This window comes from Octodon degus, unplaced genomic scaffold (genome assembly GCF_000260255.1).
Source record: "Octodon degus isolate 3935 unplaced genomic scaffold, OctDeg1.0 scaffold00344, whole genome shotgun sequence".
Lineage (NCBI taxonomy): Eukaryota > Metazoa > Chordata > Mammalia > Rodentia > Octodontidae > Octodon > Octodon degus.
The window spans coordinates 495,643-518,699 of NW_004524920.1; the positions used below are offsets into that span (position 1 = coordinate 495,643).

General features: G+C 52.9%; 1 protein-coding gene across 3 annotated transcripts in view; it reads right to left on the minus strand.

Annotated features, from left to right (window-relative positions):
* Positions 1–23,057, minus strand: part of Sptbn4 (spectrin beta, non-erythrocytic 4) — an 84,459-nt gene that overhangs the window by 38,212 nt on the left and 23,190 nt on the right. For 2 of the 3 annotated variants that reach the window (XM_004647983.1, XM_004647984.3), the window contains exons 6-17: positions 22,558–22,673; positions 20,367–20,479; positions 20,092–20,279; positions 19,898–20,015; positions 19,489–19,647; positions 18,482–18,784; positions 17,401–17,551; positions 11,246–12,176; positions 10,023–10,160; positions 8,133–8,883; positions 6,007–6,209; positions 2,151–2,241 (exon numbers count right to left, since the gene is read on the minus strand). In XM_004647983.1, the coding sequence (XP_004648040.1) occupies positions 2,151–2,241; positions 6,007–6,209; positions 8,133–8,883; positions 10,023–10,160; positions 11,246–12,176; positions 17,401–17,551; positions 18,482–18,784; positions 19,489–19,647; positions 19,898–20,015; positions 20,092–20,279; positions 20,367–20,479; positions 22,558–22,673 (3,262 nt within the window). Of the gene's footprint in view, positions 1–858; positions 953–2,150; positions 2,242–6,006; positions 6,210–8,132; positions 8,884–10,022; positions 10,161–11,245; positions 12,177–17,400; positions 17,552–18,481; positions 18,785–19,488; positions 19,648–19,897; positions 20,016–20,091; positions 20,280–20,366; positions 20,480–22,557; positions 22,674–23,057 lie in introns of those variants that run through there. The other variant, XM_023708250.1, reaches the window with a different exon arrangement.

Below are 23,057 nucleotides of genomic sequence, written 5' to 3' on the forward strand. Positions count from 1 at the left end.
AAAAAAAAAAAAAAAAAAAACACCACAGACTCCAGCTCAGCGGTCCTGGGAGGCAAATGCAGTCATAGCCAAGGACAAATCCCAAGCTGGCCAAACCCCACCCCAGGTCCTCTTAGTATGTGTTTCCCGGGGGTTCAGAAAGGTCTCACATTCTCATGTACACACACACTAGTGCCAAGTCAAGGGCTGCATCCCCCAACTCAATTCGCCGGTTCCAACATGCAGGGAAAAGAATATTGGCAACTACAGCCAACAGTGAAGGCAAACCCTCTAAATGAGATGGTACCACGTCCTCAAGGTAAAGCCCCCCAAAGTGATTGCGCCCCTCTCATTAGACCCCTAACAAGTAAAAGCCCTCCCCCAAGTTAGAGCACTCAGATCTAGCGCTAGCCCAAGACCTTCATCGCCCGAAAGTGATTCACCCCATTAGCCAAGACCGGCAGACCCCCGCAACAACCAAAGATGTGAGACCCGAAGGGCTGAGACTCCCCCAACTGCAGGGAAACCTCAGACACCCTCACGACCCAGAGAAGAGCTGTCTAAAGAGGTTTCGATCCCCTTTACTGCCACGTCAAACCTAGAATACGCTAGGAGTCGTGGAGGAAGTCCTCCCTCTTCTGCTTCCCTCCCCTGGGGCCCGGCCCCTGGTCCTGGTCCCGCCCGCACCAGCACCGCGGACAGCTCCCGGCCTCCTCGCCCCTCCCCCAGGGCGGGGGTCCCGGCGCCGCTCCCGCCCCCGCGCCGCCCCCGCCCCTCCCTCCCGCGGTCCCGGCGGCGCGAGCACGCGCCTAAGCCCCCTTCCCCCTCCCATCTCGGTGAAGGCGCGCACCAGCCCCCTCCCCTGGGCGCCCTCCAGACCTGGAGCAACAGCGGCGTTGGCGGGGCGTCCCTGCGGCGGGCAAGCAAGCACTCGCCCCTCCACTGCGACGGCGACAGCAGCGGCGACGGCTGTGGTTCCGGCGGGCGCGCGCCCCCTCCCTCGCCCCCGCGCCGCGGCAGCGCGCCCGCCCGCGCGCGCCCCCTGCCTGCCTCCGCGCCCGCCTCCTTGCGCGGCCCTAGTTGGTCGAGAAGGAATCACCACCTTCCCCGGGCTTAGGGTGGGGGGAGTTCTGCGCCATCTCATATTTTAGCTCCTTGGTCCAGAACAGCCTCACAGGGTAGGAAAGGGTTCCGGGACCAAAGCTAAGGGCGAGAGAAGGGCCTGCGTCCCATGCAACCTCAGCTTGGCGAGGGCGGGGGCTCCTGAACCATCATTCAGGGAACGAGGCTCGGGTTCCTGACTGCCATGTCGGGAGCATGGGAGACCTGGAACGAGGCCTGGAACATCTTCAGTCTAGAACAGTCTCCAGTAGGCAAGGGGTTTGGAGGTCCTTGTCTACTTCACACATGGGACAACAGTGTTTCCTGTGTAGAGTCAGAACATATAGTATAGTTGGGGTGATAGGTGGGCAGGGATATGGTTTGTGAATCATCTTTGGTTGAAGGAAACAGGGGAGGACCTTGGGTTACACAGATGGAGGAGCTGGGGGCCAGGACTCTCTTTGGAGGTTAGGAGGGTATTTACTGGGTCATCTCTAATGTGGTCTAAAACATTTTCAGTGGAACACCGGGAAGCAGGGGGGAGGCAGGAGCGTCCTGGATGTCTAATGAGAAAGACAGCCTGGAACCTCTCTGCTTTGGAACGGTCCCTGTGGTCTGTATAGACCATCCTTAAGAAGAGACTTCATTCCTGGACCACTTTAAAGAGGCAAAGGGTTTGTTCAAGGCTACGTGTGACAGGAGTGATGGGATGCTAGTCTACCCTAAACCCCTCGCCTCACCCCAACTCTGTTCCTCTTCTTGAGCAGAGCGCATTTCACAGATCTCTAAAAAAGGTGAGATCAGCGCAGATCCCCGCGGGATCGTAGGCGCGGACGCGCGCGGTTGCCAGGGGCACCCGAAGCCCCGCCCTCCTTCCCTGGAGCCCCGGTGGGGCTGACTGGGACCTGGAGAGCATGCGTACTGAAAACGGCTCTGCGCCTCCTGGCGGTGCAGGATGAGCGTTGCTTCGCGACCCACTTAGACGGGGCGTCCCTTCCCCCTTAGACGGGGAGCCTTTCCCTGCCTACCAAAGGGTACATCACTGTCCGCAACCCAGCTGGGGTTTCTACCTCGTGGCAGTCTCGGAGGAAGTGCTGCAGTCCAAGCTGGTCATGTAGTCGCTGCATCCACTGGTGGGCCCGAAGCTGGTTTTCTTGGCTCCTGGGGATGGGGAGAGAAGGGCTGGGGAGATGCCCAGGAGTGGGGAGGCCCTGGCAGCAGGGCTGTGAGGGCATCAGGTTGGTGGGGGCAGGGAAGGGAGGAGGAGAGACGAAGGTGGGAATGTGGGGAGAGGCAAAGAAACATTCGTGGGACAGAATCAGGGATGGGGCTTGAGAGAGGCAGAAAGAGGCACAGAAGAAAGAAAAAGAGATGCAGAAACATCTGGAAAGGGACACAGACAGCCAACAGATACAGACAGGCAGACCAGGAGAGACAAAATGAAGACCAGTGAGAGAGATAAAACAGACATACCCAGGACCAGAAACAAAAAGAGCCCTCCACAGAGAAAGACCCTGAGAGGAGACTAATATAGGGAAACAAGGAAAGACACTGAGGAGGGAGTGAGAGACAGAAGAAGAGAGAGCTGTAAGTAGGAAAGCAAGCAGGCAAGAGGAGGGAACTGAACAGAAGGAGTCAGAGCTGGCACAACCCAGAGAGGGACATGTAGGCAAAAAGACAGCAAGATTGTACCAGCACAAGACAGCCTCATAGACAGAAGGCGGCAGCCTTGTTCGTGGGCAGGAAGAGAGTGGGGAATAGGGAGAGACAGCGCTGGAAAAATGCAGAAACTGGGTAGTACTTAGACGGGCTCAAGCCCCAGCCTCAGTGACCGGGGGGCTGCCCAGGCCCCATCACCCCAGCCCCAGGCAGCCTGGTCGCCTGCTTGCAGTGCCAGGCCCTGTGCCACAAGGGCCCTGAGTGGGGGTCATCCCACATCAACTGCTGTGTGCTTGTCTGGTCACCCCCACGGAGGAAAGAGATACAGGCAACAAGACTCAGGAAGGAAACTGCTCTCTCCAGGGATCCTCTTATAGTCCATCCCAATCTTCCACATATACATGCACCTGCTCGTGTGCACATACACGCACATACAGGTACATACATGCACATACACATGCACATACATGCCCCGCCTTTCCCAAACGTTTCTTCACCTGCCACCGTGGCCCCCACACTGCCACGGCCCTACAGAGCTTCCCTGCTACATCCTGAACACTCGGTTCCCCTGGCACTGCTGGGATGCTCTCCACTCAACACCTAGTTAAATGCCACCTTCTTTGCAAGCCTCCCCTCTAACACTGTCTGTCTTTCCTTCTTCAGTTTTCTCCTTGGCAGAGTATCCAACGTGCCATGTACATTCTTTATCTTGTCTGTCCCCCACACTGGGTGTCACTTTCCTGAGGGCAGGGATTTGTGCTTGTTTTGTTCACATTTGTATCTATCTCTCAGCCCTAGAAAAAGGCCTGGGATGTAGTAGATGCTCAACATGTATCTGATGAATGAATTAATGAATGAATGAATGAATGAATGAATGAATGAATGAATGAATGAGAGACCCAGAGGCAGAGAAAAAGAAATGAGAGAAAGTGTCTGAGAAAGACTAAGATGCAGAAGAGGTGCTGGGGAGATAGCTCAGTAGAATAAATGCCTGCCTGGCAAGTGTGGGGTCCTGAGTTCAATCCCTGGTACCGCGGGGGTGGGGGGGACGCAGAAGAAGAAAACAGCCATACAGATGGAGGGAGAGGAAGAGAGGGAGGAAAGCAGGAAATGGGACTGGAGATAGACACACGGTGTGGGTTAAAGAGCCAGTGTGGGAGACACTTCTCAAGACACCCAGAGGCAGATGGAGGGATGCAGCAGGAAGGGCGTAGAGGAGTAAATGGAGGCTGTGTGCAGGAAGTAGGAAATGCCTCTGAACTGGAGCTGCCTTCAAAGCTCCAGGCCTTCACCAGACTGTGATACGTTGCTCCTCAGGAAGAGGGTTCACTCTACTTGTCGCAAGGCAGAGGGAGCAAGACGGTTCACATCCCCGCTGTGCCATGTCCTGGCCAGGACCTTGAACCAGTCAGTTCCCCTCTCTGAGGAACATGGGAAAAAAGCAGCTATTCCTCGCACACCAGGCTGGGCTGTGCTCTGGACAAGCTGAGATCCCAAGCCTGCTGCTTGTGCTGAATCTCAGTTGGGAGTGGAAGCTGAGAGTACCTTGACCTGTCTGACGCCAGGGTACTAGCCCCCAGCTTTGCATGGTTCTGTCCCACTTCCTACTCCCCACACAGAGAAGGAAATGTGTTCTCAAACAAGGAAGTGACACCCCACCCAAGACTGGGGCAGACAACCGCTATGGATTCCCACAGCCCCTTGCACTTACTCCATCCCAGACAGACCCCTCCACCCGTGCCCCTCTCACCGTGGCCCAAACCCCTCTGGGTCATCCTCATCAGATAATACCAGACCTCTGTGAGGCAAGTTTCATGCTCTGTCCCCGTCATTGGTCACTGCTGTGTCCAGCACTGCCCTATGCAGGACCTGAAGCAGAGTTCTGCTCAGTGTCTCTTCAACTGACTGAAGACCAAGTGAATAAATAGTGAGATGAAAGTAGCGATTAATGAGTGACTGCAGTGGAATGAATGAATCATTAAATGATGGTCTCTGGGGCCCCTCTGTGGAGCCTGGTGGATGCAGGTGCTGGGGAAGGAAACGTCCAGGCCTGGAGAGAGTAGGACCAGACTATACATGTGCGCCCCCAGAACTGCGATCCACAGCAATGTTTCCTCAGTGGCCTGCAGTCCTGGCTCAGATGAACCCGGTGCCAATAATCCCCAATGGAAGTGAGGGGTAGAGGTCTCCAGGGTGCGGGCAGTGAAGTGACAGATGTGCTTGCCACTGGGAGACAGGAAGATGGGCAGGATGCTGGGCCTCTTCCAACCTAAATCATCCCACAGAGAGGCAGAGGTCCCCCTCCCCAGGAGAAAGCTAGGGTCACCAAGCAGCAAGGCACAGTGACAGTGAAAGACAGAATGAGTTAGGTCTGAAGGAAGCAAGATCCCTCCGTGAGCACAGGCATTTTAGAGGAGTGATGGAGCTGCTTTTTGGTTGTTTCGTGGTCCTGGAGATTGAACTCAGGGTCTTCACACTGAGCGACATCTCCAGCACCCTTTCTAAGTTTTTTTTTATTTTCAGACAAGACCCCATTAAGTTTCTAAATTGCCCAGACTGGGCTTGAACTTGTGATCTTTCGGCCTCAGTGTCCCGGCATGCTAATATTACAGGTGTGCGTGCACCACCAGGCCCAGGTAGTGGCACTGTTTGGTTCAGGGCTGGCATATAGTGGATGCTTAGTAAACGGCTTTGCCTGATTAGCACAAGGGCAGTGGAGACAGACAGTGACTGAAACAGAGAATAAGGCACAAAAAAAAGCCTGAAAGACAGACACACAGACACACTTCCTACAGAACTGGGTGGCTGAGGTCAGAGAGGGACTGAGACAAAATATTTGACAACCACCACGGAGGGGTCATCTCACTCCATCTGCAAAGCTGGGATACACCCTATGCCTGGCTGCTAGCTCTGAGATCTAGAGAGGTCTTGGAGCTCCTAAGAGGGCCCAGCAAAGTGGGGCAGATGTGGGGGCACCCAGGACAACATGATCATTTAGAACCACAGGTCCAGCTCTCCTCTGCCACAGGCAGGCTTGCAGGAGAAATGTGTCACTTCCTTTCCTGTGTATGGGTTGAGTTTACAACTTCCTGATATCTTGTCACAAAATAGCCATTTAAGTCAAATGTAAAACAATATGGAATTAGATAAAAATTAGAGAGAAGCAGAGAAACGGCAAAGTGTGATGGAGGGAGGGGGTTCCCACCCACCCACACCCTCCGGTATACTGAGACCTCTCTTTCGTGCCCGAAGCTCTAGGGGACCTACTTCTCCAGCAGCCTGGCCACGGCCTCTTGGGCCTGCTCCCCATAGACGTTGCCCTGCCTCAGCAGGGCCTCCGCAGCCTGCACCGCCACCTGCATCTTTTGCTGGTTCAGCTCCATCGTGGTGAGAAAATCCCGGTGCCGTTTTATCGCCTCTTCCACTGTTTGCACGGTGCCCGGGAGCTCCGCACCAGACAGCGCCACCTCCTGGAGATGGAAAGGACACGCAGCTCAGAGCCACTGTAGGCGGGGACAGGGGGAGAGGCTGCCGGCCTCCTTCCCAGGCTGCTGTAACTGAACAATCCAGGCACGGCCCTGACTCAGGGCCTTTGCAAATACTGGTACCTTCGCATGGCAGCCCGGCAGTCCCCTGGCTGGTGCCTGCCCTTGCTCCAGGCTTCTGGCCGCCCCTATCATATTATTTTACCCTGCTTTGAAAGCTCGCACAGCACACATCTGACATATCACACACATGAACTTGCTTGTTTCCTGTCACACGCACATACATGTGCTCAGATGGAAGCGACCTGAAGGTAAGATTCTGTGATTTGGTTTCTAAGATTTGCCCAACTACAAGGTGGTTCTTGGCATAGAACAGACATTCAGGAAAATCTTTTTTTTGTTTGTTTCTTTTTTCTTTTTTTTTGCTGTTGTTGTTTTGTGGTACTGAGGATTGAACTCGGGACCTTGAGTTTGCCAACTGGGTGCTTATGCCGCTGAACTACATCCCCAGCCCAAAGAAAATCTGGTTAACTGGGGTGCTGTGACTTTAAGGCATTTCTTTCCCTCTCTGGGGTTAGTTTTTGTTTCTTTTTTTTTTTTTTCTTTCTTTCTTTCTTTTTTTTCCCCCGGTACCAGGGATCCAACTCAGGACCTTGCGCTTGCCAGGCAGGCATTTACACCACTGAGCTATATCCCCAGCTAGATTTCTTTTCAAAAAAAATTTTTTTTGGGGGGGGGAGAACCAGAGATACAGCTCAGTGACACAGCACCAGCCTGGCAAATACAAGGTCCTGAGTTTGATTTCCAGTACTAAATAAATAAATAATTGGGGGGTTAGTTTTCTAACTGGTAAAAATGTATGAATGATAAAGGGTCTCAGCCAGGGAGATGGCTCAGTAGAATAAGCGCTTCCCTGGCAAGCACAAGAGCCTGAGTTCAATCCCCAGTTCTGCAAAAACACCCTGATGATAAAGTGTCTTCTCTCTCTCTCTCTCTCTCTCTCTCTCTCTCTCTCTCTCATTCAGGGTCTCACCATTTAGGCTGGCCTGGAACTCACAGCAATCTTCCTGCCTCTGTCTCCGACGGCTAGGATTACAGGTTTAAAAAGGGTCTCTTAAGGCCACATCAGCTCCACACTTAGCAACCTCATGACTGGAGAGCTCGGTGATCCCCTACCCCAGCGGGATCAGCCTTCCCTAGGTGACCAGCACCGATGGTCACCTCTGAATGATGATCCCCAAGCCTTGGTGTCTCCTCTTGGACAATCTGGAAACCAGGGATTCAATCATCCAAATCGATCATCCAAATCCTCAAATTTGGCTCCCTTCCCAGTATCACCCTGAACTGGACAAGCTGTCCCCAGATAACCCCTGCACTTGGCTCCTCAAACTCCAACACAGTCGCCCTCTCCAGGGAATCCATGTTAACAAAGATAACTTGTTACTTTAGACACGCACCGCCTATGATCCTCAATCAGTAACTGACCCGCTGACACCTTGGCCTGTTACCTACCTCTCATCTTAATGTTTTATTATCTGCCCTAGGTTTGTTTGACCCTTGCTTAACCCACACAAATCAACCTCACACTCTTATTTCCTTCCCCAGCTAATCCACAAACCCAGAGAACCACTCCAGTAAGAGCATTACACACTTGAGATTGTCCCCAGCTGCCATCTTCGATAAGACCTTACCTAACACAATATGATTCTCAAATTCTGTTGCAAGTCCCACATACACTAGATGATCCTAAGACCCACTTGTTGGGACAAATGGGTCTCCGCCAACTGCCACCCACCTTAGATAATCCAAAAACTCGTGGTCTCGAGCGTGTCCCTGCTCCCGCCAAACCCCGTAGGCCTTAGGCCCCGCCCCCGCCCCGCCCCCACCCCGCGCGCCTCCATTGAGCACCTGGTTGCGGAGCACGGCCAGTGCCTGGCGCAGGTCGCGCAGGAAGAGCTGGTAGATGTGCGCCTGGACCAGCGCTTCCCTTCGCGCCTCCCACAAGCCAAGCAGTTTGTGCCAGCCAACTTCGAGATGTGGCAGCCACTCGTCCAGTGCCAGGCCTGGGCCCAGCTCGGCGCCATCGGCCGCCAGAAGCGCCTCGCTGGCCGCCACGATACGCGTATAGTCCTCCTCGTGTTGGTCCACCTCCTCCTTGAGCGCAGCATGGCGCGTCAGCAGAGCATCCGCCTCTTCCAGGCTGCCAGGCAGGGGCCCCTCACTGCCACCCGCTGCCTCCTGGGCACGCACAAGCCAGTCCAGGAAAGCGTCCAAGTCGTGCAGGAAACGCTGGAGGCGCCCAGCTGCTGCCACTGCCTCGCCGCAGGCCTGAGCGGCGCCGGCCAGAGCACCCCACTCAACACCCAGCTCCTGGGCGCCCTGCTGCAGCCTCGTTGCTTGCATAGGGAAACGCACGGCCAGGAGCTCTGCCTCCTCCAGAAGGGCCGCCTGGCGCGGCTCCAGCGCTTGCAAAGCGGCTTCTAGACCGCTGAGACGCCACTGCAAGGCACCGCCAGCCCGGGGCGCGCTCTCCACCGCTCGCCGCTTCTCGCGCACCTGGGCACGCACCTCGGCCACCTCCAGCACGTGGTTCTCCACCAGCAGCACCGCGCTCATCTCCTCTTTGCGTTGTTCTACCAGCTCCACAATGCGGTTCCACCTATCCAGGAGGAAAGAAAGCAACTTGAGGACAGGGACTCCTTTAGACATGGGAGACCCACCCATGCAGGGTAGAAATATAGTCCCTGGCCACCTGGGTGGGGGGGCTGTGAGATCCTGGAAAGTCACTTGATCTCACCGAGTCCCTGCTCCTTCCTGTGTAAAACAGAACTTCGTTGACACATTTGCTCCGAGCAGTGCTCTCCACGTGTAACACAATTGAGGTCGACCTACCTTCACCATGCCAGGATGCCATTTGCCTTTTCCTTCTCTCTGTCCTGGTGCTCAGCAGAGTTTACCAGAGGCCACATGCCGGAGAATGAATGCAGAAACAGACCTTAGAGATTTGTTGAATTGGGGATTGAGCCAAGGCAGGAGTCCTTGCACTCCTGGAACTCCTTGTCTAAGCTAGGGTGACTCTCTTCCACCAGCCCTTTCTTAATATCTTTTATTTTGACACAAGTTCCCCCTAAGTTGTTCAGGCTGTGCTCAAAACTTGCAGTCCTCCTGCAGTGGCTTCCCAGCGTGCTGGGATTTCAGGCATGTGCCACCATGCCCAGCAATTTATTACTGTTCTTTTTTTTTTTTTTTTTAAGAATTATTTATTTATTTATTCATTCATTCATTCATTTTGTGTGTGTGGCCAGCTCAGCCCACCAGGGGGCGGGGCTGTCTGGCATGTGGTGCTGGGGGATTGAACCGCGGTCCCTGTGTTTTGCTTAGCTTAGCTTGTTCTAAGTAGGTGCTTTAGACCACTGAGCCATCTCACCAGCCCCTATTACTGTTCTTAAGGAGCTCTAAATTCTAGAAGCTTGTCTAGCAAAGCTGGGATACTGGGATATAAATTAGGTATGTAAAGTGTTTGGAAAAACTTCTGGCAGTCAGTGGATACTCAATGAAGCTTTCCTGGAAAACCAGTCAACAACTCACTCAGTTTTCCTATTATTAGCACATCAGCCCTGGCCCTGGTTATTACCATTTTTGCCAAGCCTTTGCCGATTTCGCACATGGCCATTAATATCTCAGGGGTTTGAAATCACACTTTTTAAAATTTCCATGATGGAGTGAGGGTGCACGGGAACAATGGGATGAACTGGTGTGAGATACCAGGAAGGACTTCTGGCCCCAGCTCTCACCTACCTGCTGTTGAGGTGGTCCTGGCAGGAGCGCACTTCATCTGAGCTGGGGTGACCTCCTTCCACCAGCTCCTGCACCGTGTGGTTCACATCCAGCACACGGCCCATCAGACTGTTCATCTCCTGGTCCAGGCTCTCGAAGCTACAGAAGGGAGAAGGAGGTGCTCTGAGGAGCTGGCTCTAGCTCCAGCCTCACCTCTCAGGCTCCTTACTGGCTCCTCCCCTGCAGCTGACTGCTGCAATATTAGATTACTTGGTGCACCAGCCTGGGCCCTAGGCAATTTCCCTCACACTCATCCCACAGCCTTGATCCTTACCCCTAACCCAGGGACTCTGCACCCTTTGGTCCTGCACTTGTCTCCAAATCCCTCCCTAGGGCTGTCACTCACTAAGTACCCTGACATCACTGCACAAGCCGGGACACCTGGGCCTAGTTTGGTCCACATGCCCCAACGCATCTGCACCCCACCCCCTGGCCTGTCCACTTGGCTCCTGCTCTGGTCCAGGTTTGTCCCTCCCAAGTCTCCCATCCAGCAGCCTTTCTGGGTCCCCAGCCACCACCCTCACTCTTCCAACATCTCCAATCGACCAGGACAGCCTGGGAGATATTTTGTAACTGGGAATTGCCTTCCCTTGTTTAAAACAACCAGGTAACTGTGTGCAGTGAGGCTGAGCAGATACTTGGCAAATTCAGGGACAAATAAAATGTTCAGAGGCACAGGTGAGCAAGCATCTTCACAACTAAAGTAATACTCATGACCAAGTCAGCGAACAGACAAACCAGTACGTGACATGGGGGTGGGGTATGAAGAAGTGTCAAGCAAGTGAGAGATGCAACGTGACAAGAGTTGGAATTGACATTTGTGCAGAGCCTGTGGGGTTGAGGCATCTGTGGAGGAACTTGGGTCATTTCCGGACAGGAGAATATAAATCTCCTAAAAGTAAATGGCTTTGGAATGCTTCCAGAAATTCACCAAGAGATTGTATATATTAACTCATTTTCTGTCCGACCCAAGCCTGTGGTGACTATTATCAGTCCCATTTTATAGATGGGCAAGCTGAGGTTCAAAGAGGCAGGGGAAGTTGTAGAATTAACACAAAGCTGGGTAAGGATCAAACCGAGATAGGCACCACTGGTCCAAAATGAGCCAACATGAGAACTGCTGAACCAAAAATGCAAGACCAAGCATGAGGATGGGAACGGCCGTGTCCCACGCCTGCGCTCACCGGTGCTGTACCACCTCGACGTCATCGAGCGAATCAGGCACCCGCATGGCGAGCAGCCATTGCTCCTTCTCGCCGATCCACAGCTCGCACGCGTGCACCTCGCCAAACATGCGGTACACGGCGAGCGCGTCCCGCAGCCACTGGCGCCTCAGCGCGGCCACCTCAGTCACCTCGGCGAACAACTGCTCAGCCTCCACTACGCGCACCTGCAGTGCCACCACCAGTGGCCCGGCCCCGCTGGCACCTCCCAGTGCCGCTAGCTGGCGCCGCAGGCCGCCCACGGGCCCCCGATGCGCCTCCACCTCGCCGGTGAGCGCGCGGTGCTGTCGCGCCAGGCGCCGGCTGGACGCTTCGTCGTGGCCGAAGTCGCCGGCGGCTGCCAGGCGGTAAGCGTCGCGGAGCCAGTCCAGGAGTCCGTCGAGGTCGGCGCCGAACTGGTGTAGCGCCCGCGCCTCCTGCAGACGCCGCTCGCGCCTCGCCGCCGCCTCCTCCAGCCGCTGCCAGCGACGCCGAGCACTCGCCGAGCGCTCCGCCAGGCCCGCCAGCTGCACGGTCTCGGCGCCCGGGCCCACGGAGCCGCCGGCCGCAGTCAGTTCCTCGCCGCGCCTCAGGGCCTGCTGCAGCAGCGCCCGTCGCCCGCCCAGCTCGCCCTGCAGGATCTTGTGCTGCGCCAGCAGGCGAGCGGTGCTGGACAGGTCGTGCGCGCCGCCCGCCGCGCCAGCCGCGCCGCTGCCGCCCGCGGCCTCCAGGAGGCGCTCCTTGTCCCGCGCCCAGCTCTCAGCCTCCTCCAGCTCCTGCAGCAGAGCCCACAAGCTCCGCGAGGCCTCCAGCTCCGCGCGTCGCTGTGCCGCCTGCTCCTGCAGCTCTGCCAAGCAGCCATGCACGTGGTTCACGCGGTTGCAGATGACCTGCGGGTCGCAAGGTTGGTAGCCTGGGCCAGAAGGGGAGGATCCCGTGTTGGTGGTGACTCACCCAAGAGAAACTGGCGTGGACTGCCTACCCTGACTTGGTCTGCCTTCATCATGTCCCAGGTCATAGTTCCCGCCTCCAGGCAGCCTTCCCTGATCCAAGCCTAGAGGAAGTACCACCTCTGGCCCTCAGATCTTCTCTGCTTGCCCCACCTCAGCCTGACTACTCAGGAGTGCCTTTGCCAGGTCTCCTCCAGGGACTGGAAGCTCCCTGCCGGCAGGACCAGGGACTTCTCTATCACAGAGCATCGCTGTCACTATCCAGGACAGGATGGAGCCCAGAGCGATAGCCTAGAGGACAGGGTGATGGTGGGTGAAGGCTGAATGGATTGAGCATCTCAAATCCACATTTTAGACTGTAAAATTCGTTTGTGCAAAACAACTAGGTCAAATGAAACTTCCCTGCTCACAAGCCACGTTTCTGGGTCCTCTCCCTTCCTCTGTTGCCTTAGTAACTCCAGTGGTGGCCTGAACTTCCTTTGTCCCTCAAATAATTCACTTTCCTCCTTAATTTCTGGTTTGACTAGAGAATGGTGAAATTAGTGGGTCACCACCAGCTTTTGTGAAACAGAATGAATTAACAAAGTTAGAGTGCAACTCACAAGGCAAGGAGAAGTACTATATTGTTTTGGAAAACATTTGTGGCTGGGCGTGGTGGTGCATGCACTTGGGAGGCCAAGACAAGAGGATCACCATGAGTTTAAGTCCAGCCTGGGCTGCATAGTGAGTTCAAGGCCATCCTGAGGTACATGTCAAAACCCTGTCTCAAACAAAACAAAACAAAAGTAAAGCTTTTGTGTGTGTGTGTGTGTGTGTGTGTGTGTGTGTGTGTGTGTATGTGCATGTGAGTGCTAAGGCCTGAGCTAAAGGGATTTCTCCCTGGAGGGAGGGGGAAGAAGCGTGAGGGACAGCGCCCTAGACAGAATGCGTGATTTAGTTCTGGGCACTCACTAATATGGACTTAAATGCCAAGGTATCCAGCTGAATAAATGTTACAACAACAAAGCTTCTATGTGACCATCCCTTAGTCTGCAGTGATGTCACTTAATCTATACAACATGGGCATGGTGGCACATGCCTGTAATCCCAACACTCAGAAGGCTAAGACAAGAGGATCATTGCAAGTTTGAGGCCAGCCTGGGCTACAAAGTGAGCTCAAGGCCAGCCTGAACTGCATAGTGAGACCCTGTCTCAAAAAGATTTAAAAAACCAAATCCTCACAATCACCCTGTGGAGCTAGTATCATCAGTCCCATTTTACAGATAGGTAAACTGAAGCTCAAAGAAGGGAAGCAACGTGTGTCTAAGATCACTTAAGAAGCAGCCACTCAGGATCACAGAGCAGATCACACTCCCCAGGCGTCACTGCCTCTGGTCTCCAAGGTAATGTGCACCCAGCACTGGCCACTTCACTGCATTCTCAGGGCTAGTGGTTGTGCCCAGGAGTTGGGCTCTCACAAGGAGAAAATGAGGAGCCCTGACGTGAAAGTGGGGGTCCCAACAGTCTCCCTGCACTGTGATGTGGGTGAGAGAGGACTAGGCCAAGGTGACACGCTCACTGGGGCTTGAAGGGCAACTCTGCTATCTGCCTTGGGATCTAGTGTGGCCCCATGGGCTGAGAAACTCCCACATCATCTTGCAAGCTGTGTGGCCTGGGCCTCAGTTGCTCCTTAGTGAGAAAGGCAAATGCTGCCCTGACTGCTGTCAGAACTACAGCTAGCTGATGAGCACCAGAAAGCCGGCAGAACATCACCAGTCAAGGCCACTCCATGACCAAGGGACGACATCTAGCCTATTGCACGATAGAAGGCTGAGGCAGGAGAAGCTCCATGAGTTTAAGGGAAGCCAGGGGTACAGGGTGAATTCAAGGCTAGCCTAAACTGCATAGTAAAACCCTGGCTCAAAAAAAAAAAAAAAAAAAAAAAAAAAAGACTGTGTCTCCTGGGCACAGCTAACATGAATAAATGCCACCATGTAACCACGACAGCATTGCTCTGCTCCTCCGCTCTCCAGAGAAAATGATGAAGACTGCCTGGGCTGTAGCGCTGTGGCCCTGGGTTCCATCCCAGCACACTCCCCCACTAAAATAAATAAATAAATAAAAAGCTTAGAATGAAGATGTTCAGTCATCTAATTCTCCCCAAGTCCTGACAGCATTCCATCCACTCCCAAACACACTCCATTAAATGGAATCAACCCACAGGTCATCTACATAAGCCCAAGTCCTACCGACAAGCTCCTCGCAACACTCTTACTGAGATGCCTCGGAGTTTCTGTAAAGTGTGCAGAAGGCCAGCAAGCACAACTGGGCCTGACCACAGAGGGACTCTGGTGGTCTTCGGCTAGAGGGCACTGGCCTCAGCCAGTAGGAACCTTCTTAGAGGCAGTCTTGGTTTTGTTCTACTTCCGGTAGATGCTTCCCACCCTTCTTTCTCAGTCCTCCTCTTTGGAAGGGGCTGACCTCACTCTTGGACATAGGGTGGGAAAATCATTGGTGTGGCCAATGAGATCACAGCATGGGGGGCCAGGGAGATGGCTCAGTAGAATAAGCGCTGGCCTGGCAAGCGCGAGGGCGTGAGTTCAGTTCCCAGTTCCGCAAAAAAAAAAAAAAATCCTCTTAGGGGCTGGTGAGATGGCTCAGTGGTCTAAAGCACCTACTTACAACAAGCTTAGCAAAGCACATGGACAGCGGTTCAATCCCCCGGCACCACATGCCAGCCAGCCCCACCCCCAGGTGGGCTGCACTGGCCACACACACACACACATAAATAAAATAAATAAATTTTTTAAAAAGAGAGATCACAGCATGCTGTAGGGGCCACAGTGATTGGCTAAGCAATGGAGACGGACACTGCAATGGGCCAATGAAAGCTTTCCTTAGAACATTTGTCAGAACTATTAGGAAAAAGGGACCTGTTTGTTTCCTTTTGGGTCTGTTATAGGGCTGGGAGGGAATGTCCAACAGTAACACTCACAGTGACTATAGTAACAGAGACAGATGGAGCCTTAGAGGGAGCACTGAATCTACAATCCTTGCACGTTGGAAAACTGAGGCTGGAGGGTCACGAGTTTAAAACCAGCCTGGACAATTTAGAGACTTAGACCCAGTCTCAAATACATAAAAATATAAAGTATTTTAAAAGTCTGGGAAGGCTGGGTGTGGTGGCACACAGCACTTGGTAGGCTGAGACAGGAGGATCATTGCGAGCTCAAGATCAGCCTGGGTTTGATATTTAGACAGATAGGGTAAACCGAACTGCATATATTGCAGGTTAATAATAAGCTTCTCTTCTGAAGGGTTAACAACCTAAGTTAGCAGATCAAAATTGGAGAAAAGGAAGGGCTGCAAGGTCAGCCAACATTTTGGCCCTAGCCTTTCAAGGTCAGTGAAGACTTGGGACATAGGAGAACCTGTATTGTAACATCATGTAACTCAGTTGTGCTCCAAATTCTCTGATCAAGGAGATTATGGAGCCACAGAGGAATGTGATCGATGATGTATAGTGTGCCTGGGGAGAGTCACATGGAGAGAAAAAGCATTCTCCCAGGTTTTCACAGAGAGCAAATTGGTCAAGCCATTGCTTGACCAATTTGCTGTGACTCATCCTCATGGCTGACACTGACAAAGGATCTACAAAATGCGGTACAGGGCTACAGGATAAATCCTGAAGGAACTTGACTGACCTTATCAGATACAAAAGTTACATTTCTTGTTATATAGGTCTTGCTTTATCTTGGTCTTAACCATCCAGCAGAAAAGTAAAAAGGGAGGTATGTAAAGTAAATCCACATCAATACAATGAGCTGTAAAAGGCTCAAGTCAATTAACTTCTGAGGATAACCCACTAATACCATAGACTGCTAGACAGTGTTGGATTGTTTAGCTGAATTCAAACACCTTAGTATTTAGATGCCAATAGAATATTCATCTCTGACAGGACTAAACAAGAAAAAGGGGATACAAAGGAAAGATCATTTTGTATTTATATATACAAAATAGGATAAATTTACAGCTACTTTCGCTTAATTCAATGAGAAGAAAGAGGTGTACTAACAGTGTTTGCACAGAATATCCTGTCTGCTTCTTGTACTATGGATAACCACTAAGAAGATAACAATGTACAATGTATTGATTATCAAAACTGTCCTATTCATCAGCTTTGAAACTGTCTCATTCATATTTCTTAGTAAAATTAAAAAAAAAAAAAAAAAAAAAGACCAGCCTGGCCTACAAAGAGAGCTCAAGGCCAGCCTAAACTGCATAGTGAGACCCTCAAAAAGACACCTCCCAGGGCTGGTGAGATGGCTCAGTGGTCTAAAGCACCTACTTAGAACAAGCTTAGCAAAGCACAGGGACCGCGGTTCAATGCCCCAGCACCACATGCCAGCCAGCCCCGCCCCCTGGTGGGCTGAGCTGGTCCCGCGCGCATTGCGCGCGCACACACACACACAAATTTAAAAAAAATTAAAAAAAAAAAGACACCCCCCCAAGAAAAAAAAAAGTCTGGTAATGTAACTCAGCACATAAGTCCTGGGTTCAATTCCCAATATCAGAAAAAATAAAATGAAAATGATCACTGAACTATTCCTGGACCCAGCCATGCCTGAAGTCAAACTGTCTCTCCATGGACATTTTAATTCCATAAGCCAATCATCTGTCTGTCTGTCTGTCTGTCTGTCTCCATAGTGTCCTGCTATGCAGTTCAGGCTGGTCTTGAGCTCTCTTCATAGGCCAGGCTGGTCTCAAATTTACCATGATGCTCCTGCCTCAGCCTCACAAGTGCTGGAATTAGGGCAGGTGCCACCACACCCAGTCTGTGGGTTTTCTGTTATACCAGTGCTAGGGATCAAACTCAAGGCCTTGTACATGCTAGGCAAACATTCTACCACTGTCCTACATCCCCTGCTCCTTATGCAATTTTTAATTGATATTCACTGAGATTGAATTGTGAGGGGCTTGGTGCATAAATGCTCATAAACAGGACCTAGATACTGTAGTATCTCAAACAGGAAGAAGTTGAGGGGTCACTAATTCTCCCCATGATTTACTAAGTGCGCTGTGATCTGGGCCTCAGCCTAGAGGCTCCAAGGACAGGGAGGTGACACGTTCCTGCTGTCTCCGGAGTCATCCTTGCCTCTACTAGCACCAGTCCTGAGAAATCCTGCCCCACATCCCTGTCCAACTCACCCTGCAACTGGGAGAAACGCAGGGCCGCAGCGTTGAGAGCTTCCACGCGCTCGCTCTGGGCTGCAATGTCTGCCTCCAGCAGCCCGTGCTTCTGCAACAGGTCGTCTGCCTCCACCAGATGCTGCCCACACTCCCGGGACAGCAGCTGAGCCTGCGGGTTTGGGGTGGCAGGAGGGCAGCACTGAGCACACCCCGCCCCTGGCATTGCCCAGACCGGTCACCTTCTTGGACCCTCAGCTTTCGCCCCAGTGTCTTCCCAGTATGTCCCCTTCTGTCCCTGCCTCTGAATGTGTCCATCTCTCACGGTCTCACGTTTCTGGGCCTACTTCTGTCCGTCTTCATCTCCACCCCTCTCCATCCCTCTGTGCCCTGCCCATCTGCATCTCTGCTCCAGCCTCTGCATCCCCGTTCTCTCTGCATCCATCTTTCCTGTCTCCCTCTCAGTATCCATTTTCCCTGGTAGGGCTCTCCCTTTCTCAGACAGACTTCATCTGCCTGTGTGTAGGCACAGGGATTTCCAATGACAACTTTGTATGTGTCTCTCTGGCTTTCTATCTCTAATTTGTCTTCTTCCTCAAACTGTCACTCTCTAGCCCTTTCTCCCTCCCCTACCCATCCCCCTTTTCTCCCCTCCCTCTCTCTCCCCCTATCCTAGGGGATTGAGGCCAGGGTCATGTACTTTCTAGGCAAGTCCTCTACTACCTAGCTACATCCCTTCATTTTTACTTTGAGATAGGGTTTCACTAGGTTGCCCAGGCTGGGCTTAAACTTGTGAACCTCCTGCCTTGGCCTCCTGAGTAACTGGATTACTGGTATGCACCACCATGCCCAGCTTGTCTTTCTTTTTCTGACTCTCTCTTCTGTTCCCATATCTTTCTCAGAGTCTTGCTGACTCCCTCTCTAGGGTCACCTGCTTCCCAGGCAGGTGCTGCACCACCAGGCTATATCCCTGGCCCCTTAACTCCTTCTGTCTCTTCCCTTCTACCTCATCTTCTACCTCTTTGTCAACTTGTTGGGGGTCTATGTCCCTCCCAGTCCTCCCTGGACCCCACACCTGCAGCACCCCTGCTCTGGTCCCCACCTGCATCTCTTCCATCCAGTCCACCATGTAGACCATCTCCTGGAACACCTTCTGCAGGGCCAGGTTCTGCTCAAGCCGGCTTCGCCGGGCACCTACTAGTCCGGTCAGCAAGGCCCACTGGCGCAGGACGCTGTCACGCTGAGCAGCCACACGCCGGGTATCATAGTAGCCTTCAGCTGCCAAAGCCTGTGCCAGTTCCGCCACACCCTGTATCCGTTCCTCATAGGCTGCGATGTCTGCCTCAATGGCTTCGTGCTTCTTCATGGCTGCCTCAACCGCTGGCAGCTCATACCCGAAGTTGTCCTGGGTAGCACAAGCCACAGACACCGTGATGCCCCAGTGATGCCCTTGTTACCGTGACTCTGAGTGACCCTAACACTCTTCCATCCATCACCCTGAAGACTGAGTCCATACCCTACTTACCTTGGAGACCAGTCCCACCCTCCCCAGTAACTCTGGAAATCGTATCCCCTTCTCCTGTTACCCTGGAGACCAGTCTCACCTCCCCGTTACCCTGGAGACCAACCCACTTTCTCTGTTACCCTGGAGACCAGACTCACCTTCCCTGGTTATATCTCTAACCCTATACTGGTTACCCAAGAGACAGGCCCCCTCTTTCCATTGTCTTGGAGACTGGGAATAAGGTTCATTCACCATCTCCTGTTACTTGGGAAACTAATTCTATCCTCATAGTTACACCAAACACAGCCTCCCTTGTCACATGAGACAAAACACTCCCCTGTTTCTGAAGACAGTAATTCTGCCCTCTCTAGTAGCCTGGACAGAGCCTCATCTCCTTGGTGCCTGGAGATCAGGCGCACGCCCCTCACCTGCCATTCACTTAGGAGACCAATTATGGAGGACACCCTTCCCACTTCACTTGTCACCTAGCAGACTCCAACACCCTTCCCTGCTGCTTAGGAGCTCACGTCTCCATTTCTAGTCCATGGCCACCAGCCCTGCCCCCCCTCCTTCCCTTTCCCTGAAGCCAGGCCCTACTGCTGTACCTGGGAGACCAGCCGCTGGTTCTCGTTCAGCCAGCTCTCCCTCATAACCACCTTGTGGTCAAACCTCTGGGCCAGTAGTTCCAGCTTCTCCTGTCGAATCAGCTCAGCCCGCAGGGCAGCCTCCCGCTCGTGCTCAGCCTTCTCCAGCTGACCCCATGCCTGGGGGGGTTGAGGAAACAGATTCCAACAATTCCCCACTGTTTAATGGCCCTGACATCTCTGAGACCACCCACTGTATATACAGAACCTTTAGGAAAATGAGCAAAAAAAAAAAAGAAGTGAGCAAAAACGTTGCAATGCAACTGTCAGGAATGGCCAGCAGGAAGAGGCAAAAGGCTCCCCTGAGCAGGGCACAACCTGTACAACTCCACAGAGCAACAGCGCTTCTCCTCTCCATCCCCAAACCAACCTTGTCTATGTCCCAGATGCCACAGCCCTCCCGAGGCACGAAGAGGCGACGATTGCAGGCCCGGAGTTTGCTCTGGATGCTGAAGAGCAGCACCTCCAGGTTGCCCTTCTCCTGAAACCTGAAGGGACACACCGGCTCAGGAGCCCCCATGCCCGAGTCTGCCCCCACCACTCTCCTCCTGAGCAGGGTCTCACTTGGCGGGTTTCTCCAGGGTGCAGTAGGCTGTGAAAGCCTGAAGCTGTTGCTGCACCCCACTCAGCGAGTTGGCGAACTTCTGGTTGCTGATGAGGGCAATGGTGCGGTGGATCCAGGCCAGCAGCTCGGCCGCCAGCTCCTCATAGCGCTCTATGATCTTCCCCACCTCCAACACCTGGTCCAGCACCTGCCCGGCCAGGAAGCTGGGGTCAGCCTCCACACAACCCAGCAGGCTCCCAGGTTTCCATCTATCCCATTCTTCGACTCTTCCTACCTTCCCAATCCTCTTCCCCTCCACAGCCAGGGCCTTCATCTTGGAGAAATAGTGGTAGAAAGAGACCACATAGGTGATGATGGATTTTTCATCTGGGGCCTCCATGTTCACATCTGGGGGGCAAGGGGAGTAGGGGAGCATGAGGGTGACTCCTCGTAACTGTATGACCTTGGGCAAGACACTTTCTATATTTGTTTTACCTGCTGGATGGGGATCTGCCTTATAGGATTAAACAGTGCCTGACATGTAGAAACCATAGACAAATGTACTTTCCCAAACACCCCATTCTTCTTTCTGCCTCAGGGCCTTTGCATATGCTGTTTTCACTGTCTGGAACTCTATTCCTTCTCCTGTATGCTTAACTCACATCAGCATTCAAGCCAGATTTCCCCAGTTAAGCCTCCTTGTTCACCCCGCCTAGACCTGGTCTCCTCACATTAGTCTGTCTCTTCCGATCTCATTATTTTCTTCCCAGAAGGTATCACAAGTTGTAATGACATATTCAGTAAAGTGATTAAGTCATTATCTAGAGACTGAGATCCTTGTGACCAACTCTCCTTGTCTTCTGAAAAACAGGATTCTTGCCTTTCCTAATGCACAGAGTAGGAGCTCAGTAAGCGTCCACTGTGCACGTGCACAGGGTGTGCATAAGATCTAAAGCCAAGACGGGGGCCGGGGACGTGGCTCAGTAGAATAAGCGCTTCCCTGGCAAGCACTAGGGTCTGAGCTCAATCCCTAATTCTGCCAAAAAAATAAATAAATAAAATAAATAAAACCAAGACGGTGCCTTCACGGTATCGCATGCTTGAAGCTCAGCTCAACCCCTTGCTCCCATTAATCCAGATGGTTACAAAATAAATCTAACTTCTTTGAACATCAGCTTCCCCATTGCTACAGTAAGGATAACTGTATTTCCTGCTTCCCGGGGACACTGAGTATCTGAGAGAACAGATTGGCAGAGGAAAGAGGCCCTCAACAAATAAATTTTGATTCATTTAAATTGCTCACTGAGGGCCGGGGAGATAGCTCAGTAGAATAAGCACTTGCCTGGCAAGTGCAGGATCTTGAGTTCAGTCCCCAGTACCACAAAAAGAAATTTTAAAAAAATGAATAAACAAATAAGTTGCTCACTGAATGTACAACATCATTGTTGTTGTTGTTATTATTATTACTATTATTATTTTGGCAGTATTGGAAATTGAACCCAGAAGTTTTGCCCTGAGTAATATGCCCAGCTGTTTTGGCTTTCTGTTTTGATACTGGGTCTGGCTAAGTTGCCAAGTTGCCCAGACTAGGCTTGAACTTGGCATCCTCCTGCCTCAGCCTCTCAGAGCTGAGCTGACACAGGGATATGCCACCATGTCTGGCCACAATATTATTCTTGGCCCTCATTCTTCACTGTTTCATGAAACTGACATTTGTGGACACCTACTATGTGCCAGGCACTGAGCACAGAATACAGCTATCAGAGGCTGGGCAGAAGATGCACTGAGACCCGGAGTTCTAGGGTCATCGATCGAGTTTACCGGACAAGCGACTTCGCCTTCCTGTGCTCTCATTTCCATCTCTTTAAAACAAGATGGCTAAATTCTACCCAGCCAGGTCACTGTGAGGACGAAAGGGAACAGCTGCAACAACATTCCCAGCTGTGTGTTTGGCTCACAGCAGAAGCTCAGAAAAAGGGAGCTGCTGTCCTTTAGGGTGCAGGGTTGGGGAGCTGGAGGCGATCACAGATTGGAAATGAGGCTGAAGGCAGGTACAGGCCAGACCAAACAGGAATAGACTGGAAATAGGAAGGGTGCTGGGGGTGAATACAGAATTGCGGGCAGGGATGGAAATATAGAATAGGGTACAGGGTCAGGGAGGGCCCAGGAATGGAGCTGTGGAGCCGTGGTTAGGGAGGAGGACAATGCTGAGGATGATCCTAGCACGGGGCCTGAGATGGACAAGAAATGGTGTTGTGTTTGGGGGAGGGGCAGGGGCCAGGCTGGGCTGGAGCAGAATGAGTTGAGACCTGGGGAGACGGTTAAGAGTGGGAATGTCAAGGAGAAGGACGATGATGCCAGGCATCGATGGCAGTGGGGCTGGGGGCTGGGGAGTAGAGAGCTGCTGGTGAGGAGGAAGCAGGGAGCTGGGATCTGGAGCAGCCAGGGGACCAGGGGGGGCCAGGCTGGGACCACACGGGGCTCACCTTCAGGGTCCAGCAGCCGTGCCAGCCCCAGATGCTGCTCCGCTGTGCGGAAGGCTCTCTGCAGGTTGTAGTTGGCGTTAGACTTGGCCAGTTTGTTGAAGTCCACGAGATCGGGCCTGGGCAGGGGCACAGAGCGGGCAGGCACAGACAGGCTCCAGGGCCGGAGACCAAATGGGCCAAAGCACATCCTTGTCTGAGCCCCACCAGGGGAAGAGCAAGAGGGGGCATAATGCCACCGCCACCCATGGCAAAGCTGTGCAGTGGCCAAGGGGCTGAGCCGTGCGCATCTGCAGTGTGAGCAGGACGGGCACATGGGCTTCTGGGAACACGTGTGTGTGTGTGTGTGTGTGTGTGTGTGTGTGTGTGTGTGTATCACCAGGCCTTGTGCACAGGTGTGTGAGTCAGCCTTGTGCACCCATGGGTACTTGCAGGAGCTGCACCCACGGGGTGCCTGCCTGAATTCAGGATCAGCTTGAACTATGCAGCAAGACACTGTCTCG